The sequence below is a fragment of the Salmo salar genome, chromosome ssa12 (assembly GCF_905237065.1).
Source record: "Salmo salar chromosome ssa12, Ssal_v3.1, whole genome shotgun sequence".
Classification (NCBI taxonomy): Eukaryota; Metazoa; Chordata; class Actinopteri; order Salmoniformes; family Salmonidae; genus Salmo; species Salmo salar.
The window spans coordinates 87948674-87972899 of record NC_059453.1 but is presented as its reverse complement, the minus strand read 5'-3'; the positions used below and the strand labels follow the sequence as shown (position 1 = coordinate 87972899).

Genomic DNA, 24226 nt, shown 5'->3' with positions numbered 1-24226 from the left:
AATGCACCTGCTGTTGATGGAGTGCACCACGGGTGGGACGCTAGCGTCCCACCTAGCCCATAGAGGTTAAACCCCTACAACTCATCCAGAACGCCGCAGCCCGTCTGGTGTTCAACCTTCCCAAGTTCTCTCACGTCACCCCGCTCCTCCGCTCTCTCCACTGGCTTCCAGTTGATGCTCGCATCCGCTACAAGACCATGGTGATTGCCTACGGAGCTGTGAAGGGAACGGCACCTCCATACCTTCAGGCTCTGATCAGGCCCTACACCCAAACAAGGGCACTGCGTTCATCCACCTCTGGCCTGCTGGCCCCCCTACCTCTGAGGAAGCACAGTTCCCGCTCAGCCCAGTCAAAACTTTTCGCTGCTCTGGCACCCCAATGGTGGAACAAGCTCCCTCACGACGCCAGGACAGCGGAGTCAATCACCACCTTCCGGAGACACCTGAAACCCCACCTCTTTAAGGAATACCTAGGATAGGATAAAGTAATCCTTCTAACCCCCCCCCTTAAAAGATTTAGATGCACTATTGTAAAGTGGTTGTTCCACTGGATATCATAAGGTGAATGCACCAATTTGTAAGTCGCTCTGGATAAGAGCGTCTGCTAAATGACTTAAATGTAAATGTAAATGTAAAATCGAGGGCCAAGTCTTGGTCCAAAAGACTCCTTAACAGCTTCTACCGACAAGCCACAAGACTGCTGAACTTTCAATCAAATGGACTATTTGTATTGGCTATTTCAGCCACACCCGTTGCTGACAGGTGTTTAAAATCGAGTGCCAAGTCTTGGTCCAAAAGGCTCCTTAACAGCTTCTACCGACAAGCCACAAGACTGCTGAACTTTCAATCAAATGGACTATTTGTATTGACCCCCCCCCCTAAGTTTTTAGAATGCTGCTACTCGCTGTTTACTATCTATGCATAGTCACTTTACCCCTACCCACATGTACAAATTACCTCGACTAACCTGTACCACCACCCATTGACTCGGTATCAGTACCCCCTGTATATAGCCTCATTATTGTTATTTTATTGTCTAACCTTTTTCCTTTTTTTATTGTTTCCTTTAGTTTATTTAGTAACTCTATTTTCTTAAAACTGCATTGTTGGTTAAGGGCTTGTAACTGAGCATTTCACGGTAAGGTTTGCACCTGTTGTATTCGGTGCATGTGACAAATACAATCTTATTTGAATTTGATTTCATTTGATGAATCACGCTTCACCATCTGGCAGTCCAACGGACAAATCTGGGTTTGGCAGATGCCCGTCATTTTGGAATGAGATTTTCAACTAGCAGGTGTTCACATACTTTTGGTCAGGTAGTGTATTTTACTATGGTCAAATTAAGATCTTCCATCTTTACATATTGACCAAAACATTCCCAAGTTCCTCAAACAAAATAAATTGTTGCACAGTAAATAAAACAGGCAACCTTATTGTTATGGAGGAATGAAGTCTGTGGCTTAGTAGGCTAATAATTATAGATGCCCTCTGTCAGCTATCCCGAGATGAATTCCTAGTCCTGTTTGTCTACATACATCATCTAAAAATAAATAACTTAACGTACTGATATCATGTGAGTTTTGTGTTCATATTCATATGAGTTTTATGAGTTTTGTGTTCAAATGAAATACGTATCCTGAGTGTGATATATGTTATGTCTGTCGGAGTTGCATGTACTCTGCGAACTGAGTTTATATGTGGAGCTCGAAGCACCATACCTCGTCCCCTTTCATGTTCTTCATGTTGAGGCCATCTTTGCCCTTCTTGCCCTTCTTGTTCTTCTTCTTCTTACAGCAGCACTTCTTGATGATGCAGAAGCAGCAGGTGAGGATGAGGAGGGCGGCCACCACAGCGATAGCTATGATGGCCCAGGAGGGTACTGCAACACACACAGGGGAGTTATGAGGAAAAAAACACTACTATGTAAATACCTCAATATGGGTTGGATTTAATTGAACTCCTATGAGATCATTCAGATTTAGGATTCTATGTTCCAATGTTGTTCCATGCATAGTACATGAGTTATGAGTCAGGATTGGTAAAAAACAAAGTATTTTGGTTAACCAGGGAAGACGTACATGGGATCTTATCGATCTCATTCATGAACTTGCTCTTGATCTCTTCGAACATGTCGTTCTTGGAAACTGTGCCGTTGCCTGGGGGTTCAGCCACGGTGGTGGCGATGGCGATGGCTGGGGCCGCGGTCATAGTGGCGCCGGTGCCCGTGGGCTCTGGACCAACCATGGCCTCAGGCTTATTCTTGAATAAGTTCCACTTCATCCTCAATGACTAGGCCACACACACAGTCCCTGGGGCAAGTCACAGATACACAAAGAAACGGTCAGTTGCCATCACCAGCAGCACAGATAATGAAGTGTGTAACCTTTGGTATAACAGACAAACACACACACACATCAAAAAGACATGTATTTCATCACTTATTACCTATCGCCATAGACGTATCACTATCATAAAAACATTGCTTCATGGCAATGTTAGGGAATTAAAAATAGGCATCTGTTAGAGATTTACTTCAGAAGTTAGATTAGTCTTGAACTCTCTGGCACTCCACTCCAATAGAAACAATTTAGTAGCTGAGTATTGGTTTTCTGCACACAAAGCAAGGAAATGGAGGATCTACCATTCTACCATGTGACCCAACTCAATTCCTTAGCAATGTGTCAGACAGTAGAGCAGCACAGTGACAAGGCTGGAGTGTTGTAGGGAAATGGCCTCCTTGACATTAGTCCACATCACAGACCCTGAGGATAAAAATGCCAGCCGGTAGACCTGCATCATTAATGTACTATAAACTCCTAAATGGATTTAACTCAGGGATGAAACGGCTAATTTCATTTGTTTGAGGAATGAGACACAGTATCTTAATATTACATCAATGTCAATAGAATAAAATCTGTCAATGAGGCCCTCAGTCCCTTGTGAAAGCTGATATTCAACATTACAGCATTACATCACGGTCCATTAGGGATTAAATAAAAATGAATGGTTGGAGTTAACACATCTTCTACTTGAGGTGGAAAATGTGCCAAATAAATACAAAGGCTCCCTATCCAAAATGTGTTCCAAAGTGTCAGGATGGTGGGTGTAGCTGGTGTATAAAGACAGGGGCAGGAGAGCAGAGATGAGGGAAACAACGCACTTTACTCGACAGCACAAAGTAAACAATTTACAAAGTGCAAAAAGAACGGTTGCCACAAAGCATGGGTGATAAACAGCACCCGGTACAAACCAGCCGGAACATACTGACCTGAACAAATAACAATCACACACAAAGACATGGGGGAAACAGAGGGTTAAATACATGTCCAGTAATTGGGAAATGAAAACCAGGTGTGTGGGAAAACGAGACAAAACAAATGGAAAATGACAAATGGATCGGCGATGGCTAGAAGACCGGTGACGTCGACTGCCGAACACCACCCGAACAAGGAGAGGCATCAACTTCGGCCGAAGTCATGACACAAAGAGGACTATTTTCCATTTATGATGTGTGATCTGTTCCCTCTGAAGGAATGGCAAAGACTAAGGTGATTGTAATATGTCAATTATAATATGCTATGTCTCTTCTGAAACAATGATCTCCACCAAATTGAAATGAGGCACTTGTGACCGAAACATCCTTCTTTCTACTGGAGCGTCTAGGTCCAAAAGGCTCCTTATCAGCTTCTACCCCCAACCCATAAGACTGCTGAACAATTCATCACTGTTTATTATCTATGCATAGTCCCTTTACCCCTACCTATATGTACATAGTACCTCAATTACCTCGACTAACCTGTACCCCCGCATATAGTCTTGTTATTGTTATTTTATTGTGTTACTTTTTTTACTTTCGTTTATTTAGTAAATATTTTCTTAACTTTTATTTTCTTAAAACTGCATTGTTGGTTAAGGGCTTGTAAGTAAGCATTTCACAGTAAGGTCTACACATGTTGTATTGGGCCCATGTGATAAATACAATTTGATTTGATTTTAATCCTAATAGGATTAGTAATGTACTGTACTGAAACAATTAACACTGTGAGAAGGTGAGATGGAGAGGCTGAATGGGAATTATGACCTTCGGATGCATGTTAGACCAACTGTTAAAGGCCCCGCCTATTGCGCCCCAAAAAGTTCTCAGGAGTTCCCATTATCATGTACTGACTCATAATTACACATCTATAACAGTGAATGGCTTCTCATGTCTAATCATCTATAACAGTGAATGGCTTCTCATGTCTAATCATCTATAACAGTGAATGGCTTCTCATGTCTAATCATCTATAACAGTGAATGGCTTCTCATGTCTAATAATCTATAACAGTGAATGGCTTCTCATGTCTAATCATCTATAACAGTGAATGGCTTCTCATGTCTAAGCATCTATAACAGTGAATGGCTTCTCATGTCTAATCATCTATAACAGTGAATGGCTTCTCATGTCTAATTAGGGATTATTTTCAGAGAAATTACATTTAAAGTGAGGGATGAGATCACTGTGCAAAAAGAGAAAGGTATAACAGGAAGCAAATTAATTATATATTTTCTAATCTACCCAGCAGGGTTTGGCTCAACTCAAATTGAAGGCAGTCAATTCAGGAAGTGATTAGAAGTGTACAATTCAGAAATGTTTTAACTTAAAAAAAAAATGTTTTTACTTTTCAGTTTATTGAGAAGTAACTGAAAATAAATACATTTATTTATTTGTATTATTAAATTGTAATTGAAGTTTACTTCCTGAATTAACTGCCCTGCTACCTAGATGCAGGCTACGGTAATAACAGTGTTTATCAATCTGACAGCAATCCGCAATCACCAACCACAATCATAAAGAATAAGAATGCATGAAACGCTATAACCACACGTCTGTCTTCTTCTGGGGAATCCTATAGACCAGCAAGCAAGCAAGCATCATATCATTCTGTGCCAGTTCTGTGTTGCTCTCAGGGGCGGCAACAGGAGGAGAGAGTAGGGAACGTTACCCAATTACATTGAAGTCTGACAATTTATTTCCCAGAATTCCTAGCTACGCTGGTGTCTCAGGGGTGACACCAGCATATGATTAACATTTACAGATCACGGTGATACTCATTGTGAGTCATACTCATATTTGATTGGGTAGGACTAAGCAGGGCTGAGAAATGTCACGACAGTGCAAAAAGCATACCTCTAACCTTGAGCCAACCCACTCAACAACCCATAGGATAAAGAGCTACTTGTTGCCACAAGGCCATTGTCCGGCTCTGCCTCCCTGCTCTCCCTATTGTATCCTTCTCCCAGGGCAGGATATCTAAGGTGGAAAATGACAAAGGCCTACTCCTCTATTCTGCACATACAGAATTGGTTATAAATCTATTACTCACCAAAATCAATAATGGCAAATTACGATGAGAGTAGATGTGCACGTCACAGTAACGTGACGTCTCTAAATCCTGTTAGTCTGGTAATAGATTAACCCTATCATCTCTGCTGACATCTACAATCCTATTGGTCTGGTAACAGACTAACCCTATCATCTCTGCTGACATCTACAATCCTATTGGTCTGGTAATAGACTAACCCTATCATCTCTGCTGACATCTACAATCCTATTGGTCTGGTAATAGACTAACCCTATCATCTCTGCTGACATCTACAATCCTATTGGTCTGGTAATAGACTATCCCTATCATCTCCTGATGATGCAAAAACTCTTTGGAGAAGTAGCTGATACAAAATAGCATTATTGCTGGAGGTTGGTATACAATACTTTCACAAACAGTGAAGGAGTATTGCTATGTCAACTATTGAAAAGGGATAGAAACTGGATATATTGTAATTGAAGATATGCTTATTTGTAACATACACTGAGTGGACAGAACATTAAGAACACCTTCCTAACAATGAGTTACACCCCGTTTGCCCTCAGAACAGCCTCAGTTCGTTGGGGCATGGACTACACAAGGTGTTGAAAGCGTTCCACAGGAATGCTGGTCCATGTTGACTCCAAAGCTTCCCACACTTGTGTCAAGTTGGCTGGATGTCCTTTGGGTGGTGGATCATTCTTGATACAGTGGAAACTATTGAATGCGAAAAACCCAGCAGGGTTGCAGTTCTTGACACACTCAAACTGGTGCGCCTGGCACCTACTACCATACCCTGTTCAAAGGCACTTCAATCTTTTGTCTTCCCCATTCACCTTCTGAATGGCACACATACATAATCCATGTCTCAATTGTCTTAAAGCATGAAAATCATTCTTTAACCTGTTTCCTCCCCTTTATCTACACTGACTGAAGTTGGATTTAACAAGTGACATCAATAAGGGATCATAGCTTTCACCTGGATTCACTTGGTCAGTCTATGTCATGGAATCTGTGTGTGTGTGTGTGTGTGTGTGTGTGTGTGTGTGTGTGTGTGTGTGTGTGTGTGTGTGTGTGTGTGTGTGTGTGTGTGTGTGTGTGTGTGTGTGTGTGTGTGTGTGTGTGTGTGTGTGTGTGTGTGTGTGTGAGCCTGTGTGTGTGTGTGTGCGTGTGTGTGTGTGTGTGTGTGTGTGTGTGTGTGTGTGTGTGTGTGTGTGTGTGTGAGCCTGTGTGTGTGTGTCTATGTGTCTGTATGTGAGAGGCTCTCCAATGCAAAAAGCTTCCCAGAGGTTTTTCATTCTCTCTAAAAGGGCTGGATGACAAAAACGATCTGTCTCAGTTTAGTCGACAAGCAGTTTCTAAGGCCCATCTAAATGAGCAAGCAAGACAATTGGACAGAATTGGGATACATGGCAGGCAAACGTAGAGCTTAACCCCGATTACATGTGTCCTCACTGGAGACAGACCGATACACGCAGGTCTACAACGGATCTTTACTGACTTTAGAATCAGCCAGCCAGATCACCACGTGCACTCTATTTTTCTCTAGACCAGCCAGCCAGATCACCACGTGCACTCTATTTTGCTCTAGATCAGCCAGCCCGATCACCACGTACACTCTATTTTGTATAGATTTTACCATCAAAGGAGAATGTTACCTTGTCAAACCAACAGTCTTTTGTTGTAGATGTAAAGAGGTGTTTACATGCAGTTGACATATTTATGTTTTCAGAAACTTTGTGTAAACTGTACAGTTGTCTACGTAAGATACCAAGTATTGAGGCAATGATATACTGTATGTAGGAAATGCATTGTCTAAAGTCACAACAGACAGGGAAATGATCAAGACATGGGTCAGCAGCAACAGTAAAACAGTATTCTGTCAGCGTAGCTCATAACTCGACTGTAGCTGTGATTCAATGCAAGGAGCATTATAGCGCGGACAGGTAATTTATGATTGAGCCAACATGTGCAGCGTTTAACGTGAATGCAACCTCCGCAAGTGCTGCATTGTCGGCTGTATAGTGTGCTGCTCTATAACGTGGCTTGGATTGAATCCAGGTCTGTGTCTTCGTAATGAAACCTCATCTGAATTGACCTATAGGCCACAAATCAACACGCTTTGCATCTCCAACAGGTGCATTGTTTAATGTGTTCAAAAAACCTTAAAACAGCTAAAGGCTATATGCTATCCCACTCCACAAGACATGTGTTCAATTCCAGACTCCTTATGAAACGTTACAGCAGAGAAACTAGTTGTTGCCGAGCAAATCAGATCCAGCTGAATTGCTTCTGTCTGATACCTTACCGCCTGCCTGAGGCCATGCTAGCCAATGGAGTTTGGGATCAGACAAATCAAATGACTAATTGTTTGATGTCACAGACAGAATGAAAATGGCTAGTATAGACATAACTGCTTACTCTGTCCTCGCTCTCATTTATCGATATATACCAATCTTAACAGATAAGGATAATTATATGACAAATTAAAATGATTCCTGCCAAACAAATGGACATCATACATCACGACTTATAATAACAGTCGTAACAGCAATTCCCACAGGCTATATTCAATCATAGTATAATAGCCCTTGTCTAATTCTCAACTTGTATAGCGACTGTAAGACGACAGAGACAAGAAGAGAAAGCTATCCATCCTATTCATAGCAGTAGTACGTACTGTACCTCAACACTGCACACCTACTCTTAGCTGCAGGTACTCTTAGCTGCAGGTACTCTTAGATACCAGTGTCTACATTTATGCAGTTTAACACTGGACAGCTCCACTTAGCTAGTCACAAACCGAAAGCCCCAGAAACACACCATACAAACCCAATACAAACCCCTCAAATTATCTAATGATTTGCACATTCATTGTTCAAATCTTCAAACGACAGAAGAATCATTTGACAATCATTTGACACTCTCTATCATAAAAACAAAATCAGTATTAAAGTTGTCCTTAAATGACCTGCATGTCTATATTACCTGCTGATTACCATTTCCAGGGAGGAAATGAGAGTGAGGTAGAAAGTATTACCAGTCTAATGTGATGTTCCCACTGGCTGGGTGACCCATCCAATAATCAGGCTCGTAGGGCTAACGTTTCCGTGCCGTAGTAATATCTACTGATTTCTCCCATAAGCAGAGACTGCAGTCTCTCCCCTCACTTCTCTCCACTGCAGCAGAGCAGGGCAGTTCTCTCTCTCTCTCTCTCTCTCTCTCTCTCTCTCTCTCTCTCTCTCTCTCTCTCTCGCTCTCTCTCTCCCTCGCTCTCTCCTGTACAAACCGTCTCCCGCCTTTCCCACCCTCAATCACACACCTCCCTCTCTCAATTCTCTCCTCCCTCACTGTCTCTCCCTCAACATACACACACTCTCTCAATTATCTCCTCCCTCACCGTCTCTCCCTCAACATACACAGACTCTCCAATTGTCTCTCTCTTACTCTCTCCATCCTCATTTGCGATGCTGCTCACACTGCTGAATGCAGTATGCTGTGCATCAGTCTAGCATCTGATAGCCATCGTAAATGATCAATATTTAAACCCCCCTGTTCTCTGTTCTTAGGGGTTGGAATGGCTCATTGATTCACTGGTATGAAAGAGGGATGGAAGAGGGATGGAAAGATAGGCATGGAATGAGAGAGAAAGAAACAAGAGGAGAAGAGGAGAAAGAGAGGGAAGAGGGAAGAGGGAGGGATATAGGTGTGAGGATAGAGGGAAAGAGAGAAAATGGAGAGGTAAACTATTTACACTGAAGTTAAAAGGGTCATACTGTACTGCGTATACCAATATCTCCTCTTCAGCAAACAACCATGTATAAACATTCAGTCTTCCATCGTAGTAATGTTTGATATGCCATATGAAGAGTCTACAATCACTCCTTATCAGCCAAGAAACCCCTTCAAAATGCAGGAGACTGCATGTAGGTTTAGTTGAGAGGGATCAGCATCTCAGAATAGGTGTGCTGATTTAGGATCAGTTTGGCCTTATAGATCACAATAAATAACATTTTATCATTTTTTATCTAGGCAAGTCAGTTAAGAACAAATTCTTATTTTCAATGACAGCCTAGGAACAGTGGGTTAACTGCCTTGTTCAGGGGCAGAACGACAGATTTTTACCTTGTCAGCTTGGGGATTCGATCTTGCATCCTTTCTGTTACTAGTCCAATGCTCTAACCACCAGGCTACCTGCCGCCCCAGATTGCACAGACAGGGAAGACCTGATCCTAGATCAGCACCCCTACTCTCAAATGTTTGACATATGGCTCCTGGTGAACATGTCCTCCTCACAACACATATCTTACATGGGAGGATTTGAAAGGTGACAACAGGATGTAACAAGGATAAGGCCTTGGTGGAATCATGACAGTTATCTTGTTACAATTCACACAATATATGTAATAATGGACAGACTAAATTATCCATTTGACCTGTTTTGATTAGGATACCAAGATGATTTGATTATATGTCACGATTCATTACTAAATTACAATAGAAAATAACAAGATCATAGAGCTATTATGTTATTGATCCAGCATGAAATCTTGTTTCATATAGCTGCAAACAAAATGATCTTGTAAACATGTCATCTTAACTCTGAACTCTCAAGTTGTTTAAGTGCACCTTGAGGTTATTGCCCCACAGTACATGACACATAATAGTTAGTCTGCCCTACAGATTAGAGTTAGTTTACTCTACAGTATGAAGTTAGTCTGGCCAGCATGTGGAGTTAGTCTACTCTACAGTATGAAGTTAGTCTGCCCAGTATGTGGTGTTAGTCTGCTCTACAGTATGAAGTTAGTCTACCCAGCATGTGGAGTTAGTCTGCTCTACAGTATGGAGTTAGTCTGCCCAGTATGTGGTGTTAGTCTACCCTACAGTATGGAGTTAGTCTGCCCAGTATGTGATGTTAGTCTAACCTACAGTATGGAGTTAGTCTACTCTACAGTATGAAGTTAGTCTGCCCAGCATGTGGAGTTAGTCTACTCTACAGTATGGAGTTAGTCTGCTCTACAGATTCGAGTTAGTCTACTCTACAGATTGGAGTTAGTCTGCCCAGCATGTGGAGTTAGTCTACTCTACAGTATGAAGTTAGTCTGCCCAGCATGTGGAGTTAGTCTACTCTACAGTATGAAGTTAGTCTGCCCAGCATGTGGAGTTAGTCTACTCTACAGTATGGAGTTAGTCTGCTCTACAGATTGGAGTTAGTCTACTCTACAGATTGGAGTTAGTCTGCTCTACAGTATGGAGGTAGTCTGCCCAGTATGTGGAGTTAGTTTGCTCTACAGTATGGAGTTAGTCTACCCAGCATGTGGAGTTAGTCTACTCTACAGTATGAAGTTAGTCTGCCCAGTATGTGGTGTTAGTCTGCTCTACAGTATGAAGTTAGTCTGCCCAGCATGTGGAGTTAGTCTGCTCTACAGTATGGAGTTAGTCTGCCCAGCATGTGGAGTTAGTCTGCTCTACAGTATGGAGTTAGTCTGCCCAGTATGTGGTGTTAGTCTACCCTACAGTATGGAGTTAGTCTACTCTACAGTATGAAGTTAGTCTGCCCAGCATGTGGAGTTAGTCTACTCTACAGTATGGAGTTAGTCTGCTCTACAGATTGGAGTTAGTCTACTCTACAGTATGGAGTTAGTCTGCTCTACAGTATGGAGTTAGTCTGCTCTACAGTATGGAGTTAGTCTACTCTACAGTATGGAGTTAGTCTGCTCTACAGTATGGAGTTAGTCTGCTCTACAGTATGGAGTTAGTCTGCTCTACAGTATGGAGTTAGTCTGCTCTACAGTATGGAGTTAGTCTGCTCTACAGTATGGAGTTAGTCTGCTCTACAGTATGGAGTTGGTCTGCCCTACAGTATGGAGTTAGTCTGCTCTACAGTATGGAGTTAGTCTGCTCTACAGTATGGAGTTAGTCTGCTCTACAGTATGGAGTTAGTCTACTCTACAGTATGGAGTTAGTCTGCTCTACAGTATGGAGTTAGTCTGCTCTACAGTATGGAGTTAGTCTGCTCTACAGTATGGAGTTAGTCTGCTCTACAGTATGGAGTTAGTCTGCTCTACAGTATGGAGTTAGTCTGCTCTACAGTATGGAGTTGGTCTGCCCTACAGTATGGAGTTAGTCTGCTCTACAGTATGGAGTTAGTCTGCTCTACAGTATGGAGTTAGTCTGCTCTACAGTATGGAGTTAGTCTGCTCTACAGTATGGAGTTAGTCTGCCCTACGGTATGGAGTTAGTTTGCTCTACAGTATGGAGTTAGTCTGCTCTACAGTATGGAGTTAGTCTGCTCTACGGTATGGAGTTACCCTTCCAAGTATGTTGAGTTAGTATGCCCTACAGAGTCATTTGCATAACAAATTAGTGACATTAAATAAAACTGAAATAACAATGTTCTCCCTTGAATGAAACTGACCGGTTTGTCTTCTAACTAGCTGCCATGTTCCTGTCCTCCCAACCCCTCTAGTTTGAGCAGAATCCTCCATCAGCATTCCAGTAAGGACTTTAGTGGAAAAGTACTATTTCTGCTCATCTCCAGAACTCTCCCAGCCACCTCCAGAGGGAATGCCTCATCCATCTCCAGAACTCTCCCAGACACCCCCAGAGGGAATACCTCATCCATGTGTTTGTGTGGAAGTGAACAGCTGGTGGCAGCCAGGCCGGCCCAGCAGGGGCTCTGTCTCTGCCATGTTTCAGCATGTTATGACTCCCTTTGCACAGAGGGGGGCAGTACTGAACTCACAGCTCACTGTGCATGGTCTGGTTCTGCCCTCGGCTGGAATAAGTAAGACTTGATGTTGTGCTATGTCAATATTCCCTAAACCAGTGGTATTAAAACTTTTTCAGAGGGGACCCCATTGTTTCTGGCAGAATTTCTGTTGTAAATTTTGCGATCCCACGCCACCAAATCTGAAGACACCGCCTTATGATCGGTAAATGTAGATTTTTACATGAACAAATAACCTTCAATTCATTACATTTGCATCTCTTATGATGAAAAGAAACCAATAAATACATTTAGTAAATTAAGTTTTCTTTTTTCAAATTATCATTATACATTTTTTTTTTATATTGTCTTGTACAATAATCTGTATTATTATATATAATCTAAATATTTTTTTTTTTTTGGGGGGGGTGAAGTGTACAGATTATTGTACGAGATATATCTATATATATATTTTTTTTTGGGGGGGGCGACCACACTGCAGTTCCCGCGACTTTGAATACCACTGCACTAAACTTTCCTTAATACCCCCTCACTCCCTACCCACTTACTCACTCCCCCCTCATGGATGTTAAAGCATTTGATTTGTGTAACAATGGGTTAGCAGGAGTTCCCTTAACACCATTTTATGTCTTTTACATCTATGAGATGGAGTGAACAAGCGCATACTTTGGGGAGGCGGGCAAGAAATCGGACAGCAGCCAGTCTCTGGGTGGAAGTTGCCCAGAGGTACAGATCATGTTTTCATTGACAAACAAACGATGCTTGTACTGTACACAAATCATGTGACAGGAATGTCCTGTTATGTCAGGTGAAAGGGATACCGTGTTGTTGGCTGGAATTGATTACCTTGTCTTTGGTATTGACCTCTCTCTCCCAGGGTTATTATCTCTGACAATAACATAGCCCACATCCAGCCCCATGCTGTATCTGGCCTACATGCAGTACCAGTAAAGGGTTTGGACACACCTACTCATTCAAGGGTTTTTCTATATTTTTTTTATTATTTTCTACATTGTAGAATAATAGTGAAGACATCAACACTATGAAATAACACATAAGGAATAATAATAATATATTTTATAAGTAGCCACCCTTTGTGTTGATGACAGCTTTGCACACTCTTGACATTCTCTCAACCAGCTTCATGAGGTAGTCACTTGGAATGCATTTCAATTAACAGGTATGCCTTGTTAAAAGTTAATTTGTGGAATTTTTTTCCTTCTTAATGCGTTTGAGCCAATCTGTTGTGTTGTGACAAGGTAGGGGGGGTATACAGAACATAGCCCTATTCAGTAAAAGACCGTCCAAATTATGGCAAGAACAGTTCAAATAAGCAAAGAGAAATGACAGTCCATCATTACATTAAGACATGAAGGTCAGTCATTTAGGAAAATGTCAAGAACTTTGAATGTTTCTTCAAGTGCAGTCACAAAAACCATGAAGAGCTATGATGAGGACCGCCACAGAAAAGGTACCTAGTCAGTTGTACAACTGAAATGTGTCTTCCGCATTTATAACAACCACTCTGAATCAGAGAGGTGCGGGGGGCTGCCTTAATCGACATCCACATCTTCAGAGCCTGGGAAATGGGCAGAACAACAGATTTTTACATTGTCAGCTCTGGGATTCAATCCAGCAACCTTTCAGTTACTGGCCCAAAACTCTAACCACTAGGCTACCTGCCATCCCAGAAAGGAAGATCCAGAGTTACCTCTGCTGCAAAGGATAAGTTCATTTGACTTAACTGCACCTCAGAGTGCAGCTCAAATAAATACTTCACAGAGTTCAAGTAACAGACACATCTCAACATCAATTGTTCAGAGGAGACTGTGTGAATCAGGCCTTTGTGGTCAAATTGCTGCAAAGAAACCACTACTAATGGACACCAAAAAGAAGAAGAGACTTGCTTGGGCCAAGAATCACGAGCAATTGACATTAAACCGGTGGAAATCTGTCCTTTGGTTTGAGATTTTTGATTCCAACCGCCATGTCTTTGTGAGATGCAGACTAGGTGAATGGATGATCTCTGCATGTGTGGTTCCCAATGTGAAGCATGGAGGAGGAGGTGTGATGGTGGGGTGGTGCTTTGGTGGTGACACTGTCTGTGATTTATTTCAAATTTAAGTTACTCTTAACCAGCATGGCTACCACAGCATGGCTACCTTCTGCAACTATACCCCCTCCCATTTGGTTTGCGTTTGGTGGAACTATAATTTCTTTTCAACAGGACCATGACCCCACACATCTCCAGACTGTGTGAGGGCTATTTGACCAAGAAGGAGAGGGATGGAGTGCTCCATCAGATGACCTGGCCTCCACAATCACCCGACCTCAACCCAATAGATGGTTTGGGATGAGTTGGACCACAGAGTGAAGGAAAAGCAGCCAACAAGTGCTCAGCATATGTGGGAACTCCTTCAAGACTGTTGGAAAAGCATTCCAGGTGAAGCTGGTTGAGAGAATGCCAAGAGTGCGCAAAGCAGTCATCAAGAAAAGGGTTGCTACTTTGAAGAATCTAAAATCTAAAATATACTGTACTTTGATTTGTTTTAACACTTTTTTGGGTTATTACATGATTCCATATGTGTAATTTCAAAGTATGGGTGTCTTCACTATTATTCTACAATGTATGAAATAGTAAAAAATTAAGAAAAACCCTGGAATGAGTAGTTGTGTCCAAACTTTTGACTGATACTGTAGGCTATAGCAGGTTGTGACGCACATGTAAATGTGCTACTGTCATCTATCTCATTCATCCACTAATTGATGGAATTGAAATGTGTGGCTGTGGAAATCAGTTTACTGAAATATGAGACCAACTTTCCCAAAGTCTTAATGTAACATTAGTGCTCTATGCTCATTGAAAATATTACAGGAAGTTAACTAGGCCTATATTTTGCCAGTGTTTTTCCTAGAGAAAATATCACAGATGATTCCGGTTGAACTATCTATACCAAACTGGGTTTTCTGAGGACTACAACGAATTATCTAAGAACTGGGTCTTAGTGTAATCGGCCTGTGTGTAGCTGGTGTAGAGAGTCAGGCGCAGGACAGCAGATATGAGTAATCAACGTATTTACTCAAGTATTTCACAAATACAACACAATATACCAAGCCCACAATAACGCACCGTATACAAGACAAACAATTACTCACAAACAAACAGGGGATGACAGAGGGTTAAATAATGAACAAGTAATTGGGGGATTGAAACCAGGTGTATAAGACAAAGACAAAACAAATAGAAAATGAAAAGTGGATCGGCGACGGCTAGAAGGCCGGTAACGTCGACCGCCGAACGCCGCCCGAACAAGGAGACGGACCGACTGGCGGAAGTTGTGACAGAGCTCCATTTTTCTAAGTGCATTTTTATTGAACCAGAAAAACACACCCAAAAGACTAGTTTATGGAAACTACTTTGAATATCAATTATTCTAATAAAAAGTCAAACATAATTGTCTTTGTGATAACAGGAGGAAATAATACAATTAAATGCAAGTGATTTTTCCAGAAGCTAATTAGAATACTCCCAACATATCATCAACTTGGGATAGCTTTATCTAACAACATGTTTTATCACATTGTTCCAGCACTGCAAGCGTTGAATCCCCATGTGAAGACTTAGTTTTCACAATCCGTTAGAAAAAGCTTTTTTTTTTTATTCGTACCCATTTAACATGACCTTGCTTAACATCTGCAACTCACAGACTACAAAACAACACCAGCCCAAGTGAAGAGATATGGCTGACCAGAGGGGTTTTTAGATGTCACTTGTCTAAAGTGTGTGGTGGATTGATGATGATACTGTGTTCAAACACACCCATAGATCTAGACTGTATGTTCCATAAATCAAACCTGGACCAATAGAAAGAACCTTGCTCATAAAAAAGAGGGCAGCTCGATCTTGACTCATGAAGATTTTAGAGCACACATGATCTGGTACATGGTAGTGGGTGGGTTAGAATGTTCTTTGGAAAGTTGCAAACACAGTTGCTAAAGAAGGCACATAAGCTATTGATGAATGCAATACTTTGGAGCAGATTCATCTTGGAATGTTCAAAGAACACATTAACCCTATGCTAGTAATTAAGCTAATTAAGACTCACATGCTGTTACCCATCAACATCAAACAAATATTGCAGTAGGCCTGTAAGATGAAGTCAGGGTGGAGTTGTGAATACAGTGTTAGATGGTACTACAGTACATATAGACAGTGGCAACGAACCAGATTCGACCAGTCACCGTTCTAACTGTATCGATTCAGCAGCTCTAGTATGATGGTGCCGTTTGACAAGCCATTCTGCAAGGTCATAGTGCATAGAAAACATAACAGTGGTCTGGAGCTCCAGAATTATTGATCCCTGAGGGTTCCCGTTCCCCCCTTCTGCCGTATGGGATTCCCGCACCCCCTCCCCTCCCTCGTCCCCCTGCCCCCCTCCCCTCCTGCACCTCAAAACCATATCAACCACAGTGCATCTATCTGTGAGAGAAACTCTCTCAACCTGGACCCAGATCCACATGAGTGGTTCAGTTCAGCCGTGGGGACTGCTAAGCTACGACATGATAACAACCAAGTGAAGTCAAAGAGAGAGAAAGTAAACCCGGGCCGTAGTGTTAATGTGTGGTTGTGCTGAGTTGCATGCAGTGGGCTTCTAGTCATCAATGTTATTTGGACCACGTTTCACTTCCCTCCGCTGTGACGGCAAAGAGGATGGGCACTGCATCCTTTCCAGATCCTGCAGGCAGCACTGCAATGCAGGGGTGTAACGTACAAAGATGAAGCTCTCTCTCTCTCTCTCTCTCTCTCTCTCTCTCTCTCTGTGTCTCTCTCTCTCTCTCTCTCTCTCTCTCTCTCTCTCATGCACACTTACAGAGAAAGATTGTTATGTTGATCCCCTCTGATTAAGTTACCTTTTGATGTAATTGACCAGAAAGTATGTTTATATCTCTGTAATAAGAGCACGTAGGCCAGTCCTAAAATGGCCACATGATGTCAGCAGGGGCAGCTAGTAAAAGTTAGAGAGAGAAAAAAAAGAACTGGTGCTCATTTACAAAATTGAATTCCTGACTGGCAAGAACCACTCCCGTTATTATACAAATAAAGGTCCACGATAAAGTTAAAAAATCAACTATTGCTGAGATATATTAAAGGAGGAGTTTGATACACAAACACACACACACACAAACGTGTCTCTCCGGGCCCCTCGTAATGCTGACAGTGCAACTACAAGACAGCCAAGAATGCAACTAGGGAGGTGTAGTCTACAAATGGCAGTAATGTGCAGATAGTATCACAGTGAACCAGCAGCAGTAGTCTCAACAGTAAGACAGTAGCATTGTAGTTAGCTCTGGACTGACAGTGTTTCACTGATGATATCATTGTTACAGTTTGACCTGAAGCTGATACACTAGACTGGGTATACAAACATGTAATAACCTTTTCTCTGGGTCTAACACACAACAGTTACTTTTACATTCACAGATCATCTCTGTAACTGTAGCAAATCAGTGATCAGTGGGGCTGATCAAGAAGGTTGGGGACTCCGTTGAGAAGACTTGTCTAGTTCCAGGTCATCTGCTCTGGCATGTTATGGGTCAGCGTTCATGTAAAAGGTGTGAGATTATTTGATGCTTATAATTGAGTCAGAAACAGACAGTGCCTGGATCCATTTGAAAACACCAGTCTCAACATCAACAGTGAAGAGGCAACTCCGGGATGCTGGACTTCTAGGCAGAGTTCCTCTGTCCAGTGTGTGTGTTCTTTTGCCCATCTTAATATTTTCTTTTTATTGGCCAGTCTGAGATATGGCTTTTTCTTTGCAACTCTGCCTAGAAGGCCATCATCCCAGAGTCGCCTCTTCACTGTTGACATTGAGACTGGTGTTTTGCGGGTACTATTTAATGAAGCTGCCAGTTAAGGACTTGTGAGGCGTCTGTTTCTCAAGCTAAACTTTTAAAATAATAAACTTGGATTAGCTAACACAACGTGCCGTTGGAACACAGGAGTGATGGTTGCTGATAATGGGCCTCTGTACGCCTATGTAGATATTCCATAAAAAATCTGATGTTTCCAGCTACAATAGTCATTTACCACATTAACAATGTCTACACTGTATTTCTAATCAATTTGATTTTAATAGCCAAAAAATTTTGCTTTTCTTTCAAAAACAAGGGCATTTCTAAGTGACCCCAAACTTTTGAACAGTAGTGTATATATTATAAAAAAATGTTGCTACTGTAGGTAGTGTTAGCTAGCACGAGTCGGCTGTACCTGTGCCAAAACCACAGTATTTTTCTTCCTATAGCTTGTTCGCCGTTGTCACGATTGTTTGAATGGACGGACCAAGGCGTAGCGTGTGTTGAGTTCCACATCTTTTATTTAAGTGAAACTTTCAAACAAAAACAAGAAACAAGAAACGAAACGTAAAGTAACGTCGTGCTACCTGCACATACACAAACAATATCCCACAACCCAGGTGGGAACAATGGAGAACTTAAGTATGATCCCCAATTAGAGACAATGAACATCAGCTGCCTCTAATTGGGAACCATACCAAGAGCACCAACATAGAAATGAAAAGACTAGAACACCCCCTAGTCACGCCCTGACCTACAACACCATAGAGAACCAAGGGCTCTTGGTTGGGCGTGACAGTCGTCTTCTTTTTAAATAATGGGCAAAAATGTTTTCAGCACTTTAATTTACCTAACTGATCAAAATTCGTTTTCGCATGCTCTCTCCTCTCTCCGCAGTAGACATACAGTATAGTGAGCAATATATTTGGAACATCAAATCGCAATAAAATCGCAGTATCGAATCGCAATAAATACAGAATCGGGAGAATCGCGAGAATCGCAATACATATCATATTGGCACCTAAGTGGCGTGATAATATTGTATCATGAGGTCCCTGGCCAGCCCTACTGTATTGTACTGTACTCTACTGTACTGAACATATCTACTTTACTGTACTATACTGGACTGTACTGAACTCTATTCTACTGTGCTGTACTGTGATGCTCAAACTTGTGAAACATAGATGTGTATGATTGTTTCAGATTTGGTCTGGTCCAGACCAACCAAATGTGGTCTTGTTTGGTGGTGGAGTTCATTACAATATTAACTAATGTGTAGAATAATACCCAAATATGCAAAATAAGGATATTGCATATTTCTATCTTTGTGTACCTATCCACTTCACCTACCACCTACTTCACCTACCAAAATATTTTCTTTCAAACTCAAGGTGTAAAGTCATAGCTGACACCCAATTCTTTCTGCAGACATCTTTGAATCTTAATTCAGATTTTTGGAAAAACTTGATTGCATAAAAAACTGAGGGAGATTTTACTGTAATTCTGTTACCAAACTTTTAATTTGCACAGTTTTGGTGAAATTTTCTATGTAAATTGTTCAAAGTAGTCCTTATGCATAGTTGTATGGTTTGTTAAACTTTTACATCAATGGTTTTTGCTTGGCATACATTTTAAAGTGAAATAAATCTGAGTCAAAATGTAATTCGGTTACTGTGGAATTGCCCTTTTTTATGACTATGATCTCACAAAGTACGAGGAAAGGAAGGGTGTTTACCTGAATCAGGCCAAATACCCAGGACGTGAAAGGCAATGTTCTACTTACTGTGTTTGGACTAGATCGTACACCTGGAACATTGTATGGTGTAGGCTAATGCTGTAAAGCTGTTGTGATCAGCCATATTGGTAAATGCCTCACGCTCAAGCAAGAAGAAGTAACATTGAGGAACTATCGGTCCATCTTCATTCCTCTTTAATGTATATCATACATATAGCACCACATGTACATCACAGAAAAGTCAAAAGGAGAACGATCGAGCTGTCACAACACAGACATATAATATCAGACTCCTTAATATGAAACTATTGGAAAATGAAGCAGACATTTACTAATTACGCTCTTCCTTATTAAAATCTCCTGTCTCCAACTGTAATTAAATGTATTGACCTGAGAATTCTATTATAATTAACTAACATCAATTGTGAAATAAGAGGAGTCATTTTCAATTACTCTTTCACATACACCTACTTTATAAGATGACCTACCAAACATCCAACCACTTGGAAGACTAAAGGATATGATTATGTGAAATGTAACATTCTCTGATCATTAAAAGTAATAGATGTATTCATATACACTCTACCGCATGGGGCATTGCATGCCTGAACTTCTTTCACATCATCAACAGAATACTATAGGCTAGTCACCATCTGGTGACATAACTAGTTCTAAAATACTATAGGCTGTCCCCACCTGGTGACATAACTAGTTCTAGAGTACTATAGGCTAGTTACCACCTGGTGACATAACTAGTTCTAAAATACTATAGGCTGTCCCCACCTGGTGACATAACTAGTTCTAGAATACTATAGGCTAGTCACCACCTGGTGACATAACTAGTTCTAGAATACTATAGGCTAGTCACCACCTGGTGACATAACTAGTTCTAGAATACTATAGGCTAGTCACCACCTGGTGACATAACTAGTTCTAGAATACTATAGGCTAGTCACCACCTGGTGACATAACTAGTTCTAGAATACTATAGGCTGTCACCACCTGGTGACATAACTAGTTCTAAAATACTATAGGCTAGTCACCACCTGGTGACATAACTAGTTCTAGAATACTATAGGCTAGTCACCACCTGGTGACATAACTAGTTCTAAAATACTATAGGCTGTCCCCACCTGGTGACATAACTACTTCTAGAATACTATAGGCTGTTCCCACCTGGTGACATAACTAGTTTTAGAATACTATAGGCTAGTCACCACCTGGTGACATAACTACTTCTAGAATACTATAGGCTGTTCCCACCTGGTGACATAACTAGTTCTAGAATACTATAGGCTAGTCACCACCTGGTGACATAACTAGTTCTAGAATACTATAGGCTGTCCCCACCTGGTGACATAACTAGTTCTAGAATACTATACGCTAGTTACCACCTGGTGACATAACTCGTTTTAGAATACTATAGGCTAGTCACCACCTGGTGACATAACTAGTTCTAGAATACTATAGGCTAGTCACCACCTGGTGACATAACTAGTTCTAGAATACTATAGGCTAGTCACCACCTGGTGACATAACTAGTTCTAGAATACTATAGGCTGTCCCCACCTGGTGACATAACTAGTTCTGGAATACTATAGGCTAGTCACCACCTGGTGCCATAACTAGTTCAAAAATACTATAGGCTGTCCCCACCTGGTGACATAACTACTTCTAGAATACTATAGGCTGTTCCCACCTGGTGACATAACTAGTTCTAGAATACTATAGGCTAGTCACCACCTGGTGACATAACTAGTTCTAAAATACTATAGGCTAGTCACCACCTGGTGACATAACTAGTTCTAAAATACTATAGGCTAGTCACCACCTGGTGACATAACTAGTTCTAAAATACTATAGGCTAGTCACCACCTGGTGACAACTAGTTCTAAAATACTATAGGCTGTCCCCACCTGGTGACATAACTAGTTCTAGAATACTATAGGCTGTCCCCACCTGGTGACATAACTAGTTCTAGATTTGGGTAACATATCAATGATGTAAAACATTTAGGCATCAACAATCAAACTTGCAGATTATGTCGGAGTTGTTTTTTTCTCAAGTTATCAATAATGACAATATAGCATCACAACTGCTGAGTAGGGCCATACGTTTTTCCTGGCCAGTAAATTTGTTCAGGGAAAACTGAAGGCCTTACTGAAAACTTAAGACAACAAAAATCACCTATGAACCTGGTTTAGTGCCCTCTTTTTAAGTTATCATTCCACATGCTGCTTCGTGCCACCACAGTCCTTCTGTGGCAGGCTGGCAACTATGCAAATGCTTTCCCTTTTGTAATAAAAAAATGCAAGCACTGGGGAAAATCAAAAAGTGTTAGATCAAAAAATTGCAGCATGTCATTTCAGCAGCATGACATCCAGACTTACAAGGACAACAAGGACAACACAGGACAAAGATACTTTCCATCTTCAAGAGAAATGCTTGTCCACATTTGCTATCTTCAAGAGAAATGCTTGTCCACAGTTGCTATCTTCAAGAGAAATGTTTGTCTACAGTTGCTATCTTCAAGAGAAATTGAAAAGCAGTGAACAAAGCCAACAGTAATCTCACTGATCTAAAAGTGCACTTCCCAGTAAATTCTATCAAGTATGTTGTGCCAGACCAGTACTTTATAGTATGTACTGTATGCCATGACGATTTACAATAACTTATTTCAGCTTGCAAAACACACCAAAATCTTCCGGCATTTTGTCCTCTCTACAGTGATCTTCATGATATTTATCTAGATCATGTGTACTACCCACTGCAATATTCTATAGAAGGAGTAAGACATTGGTACTGTATTTTCAACTTGATATAGCTAGTCAAAACACTAACTCAACTAACTGGGTACTAACGGTAATAGCTATACTGGATATTAATACAATAACTAACTAACCCAAGCAATTGGAAGAAGTCACATTTCAGATAAAAACAGTTGCCTCCAGTAAATAAATTGGCTGGGTCAAGAATTAAAGACAGGAAATGATTTTGAACATGATTCATATTCAAGACTGTTACTATAAATTAGTAATGTCTCAGGACAGGATCTGTCATTGTGAGAGGCTGACAGTCCCTCCATCCCAACACCATCACAGTCCGTCCATCCCAACACCATCACAGTCCGTCCATCCCATCACCATCACAGTCCCTCCATCCCATCACAATCACAGTCCCTCCATCCCATCACCATCACAGTCCCTCCATCCCAACACCATCACAGTCCGTCCATCCCATCACCATCACAGTCCCTCCATCCCATCACCATCACAGTCCCTCCATCCCATCACCATCACAGTCCGTCCATCCCAACACCATCACAGTCCCTCCATCCCAACACCATCACAGTCCCTCCATCCCATCACCATCACAGTCCCTCCATCCCATCACCATCACAGTCCCTCCATCCCATCACCATCACAGTCCCTCCATCCCAACACCATCACAGTCCCTCCATCCCAACACCATCACAGTCCCTCCATCCCATCACCATCACAGTCCCTCCATCCCATCACAGTCCCTCCATCCCATCACCATCACAGTCCCTCCATCCCAACACCATCACAGTCCCTCCATCCCAACACCATCACAGTCCCTCCATCCCATCACCATCACAGTCCCTCCATCCCATCACCATCACAGTCCCTCCATCCCAACACCATCACAGTCCGTCCATCCCATCACCATCACAGTCCCTCCATCCCAACACCATCACAGTCCCTCCATCCCATCACCATCACAGTCCCTCCATCCCAACACCATCACAGTCCCTCCATCCCAACACCATCACAGTCCCTCCATCCCATCACCATCACAGTCCCTCCATCCCAACACCATAACAGTCCCTCCATCCCATCACCATCACAGTCCCTCCATCCCAACACCATCACAGTCCCTCCATCCCAACACCATCACAGTCCCTCCATCCCAACACCATCACAGTCCCTCCATCCCATCACCATCACAGTCCCTCCATCCCAACACCATCACAGTCCCTCCATCCCATCACCATCACAGTCCCTCCATCCCATCACCATCACAGTCCCTCCATCCCAACACCATCACAGAGCCTCTGTCTCCTCTGTCTTTCCAAGGTTGCTCAAATTAGGCCAGTCAGACGTTTTGACTCTTTCTTACCCTCTTGGCTGCTCTTGGTTTAGTTTTCTCTCTCTCTCTCTCTCTCTCTCTCTCTCTCTCTCTCCACACACACACACACACACACACACACACACACACACACACACACACACACACACACACACACACACACACGCACGCGTACACGCACACGCACACACACACACACACACACACACACACACACACACACACACACACACACACACACACACACACACACACACACACACACACACTCCCTCTCTCTCTCTCTCCCTCTCTCACACACACACTTTCTCTCTATCTCTCACGCACACACGCCCTCTCTCTTGTACACTCTCCCTCCATCTCTCATTTTCTGTCTATTATACACACGCTCATTATTTTTGTGCTTCCTGCTGGTACCTAAAATAGCTTGACCGACTAGAGCTGGTT

The 24226-nt window shown here is 42.0% G+C and overlaps 1 protein-coding gene across 3 annotated transcripts in view; it reads right to left on the bottom strand.

Annotated features, from left to right (window-relative positions):
• Positions 1 to 24226, bottom strand: part of LOC106566022 (synaptotagmin-2) — a 44790-nt gene that overhangs the window by 12069 nt on the left and 8495 nt on the right. For 2 of the 3 annotated variants that reach the window (XM_014133806.2, XM_014133808.2), the window contains exons 2-3: positions 2082 to 2312; positions 1722 to 1882 (exon numbers count right to left, since the gene is read on the bottom strand). In XM_014133806.2, coding sequence (XP_013989281.1) covers positions 1722 to 1882; positions 2082 to 2283 — 363 coding nt within the window. In that variant the 5' untranslated portion in view covers positions 2284 to 2312. Of the gene's footprint in view, positions 1 to 1721; positions 1883 to 2081; positions 2313 to 8388; positions 8523 to 24226 lie in introns of those variants that run through there. The other variant, XM_014133807.2, reaches the window with a different exon arrangement.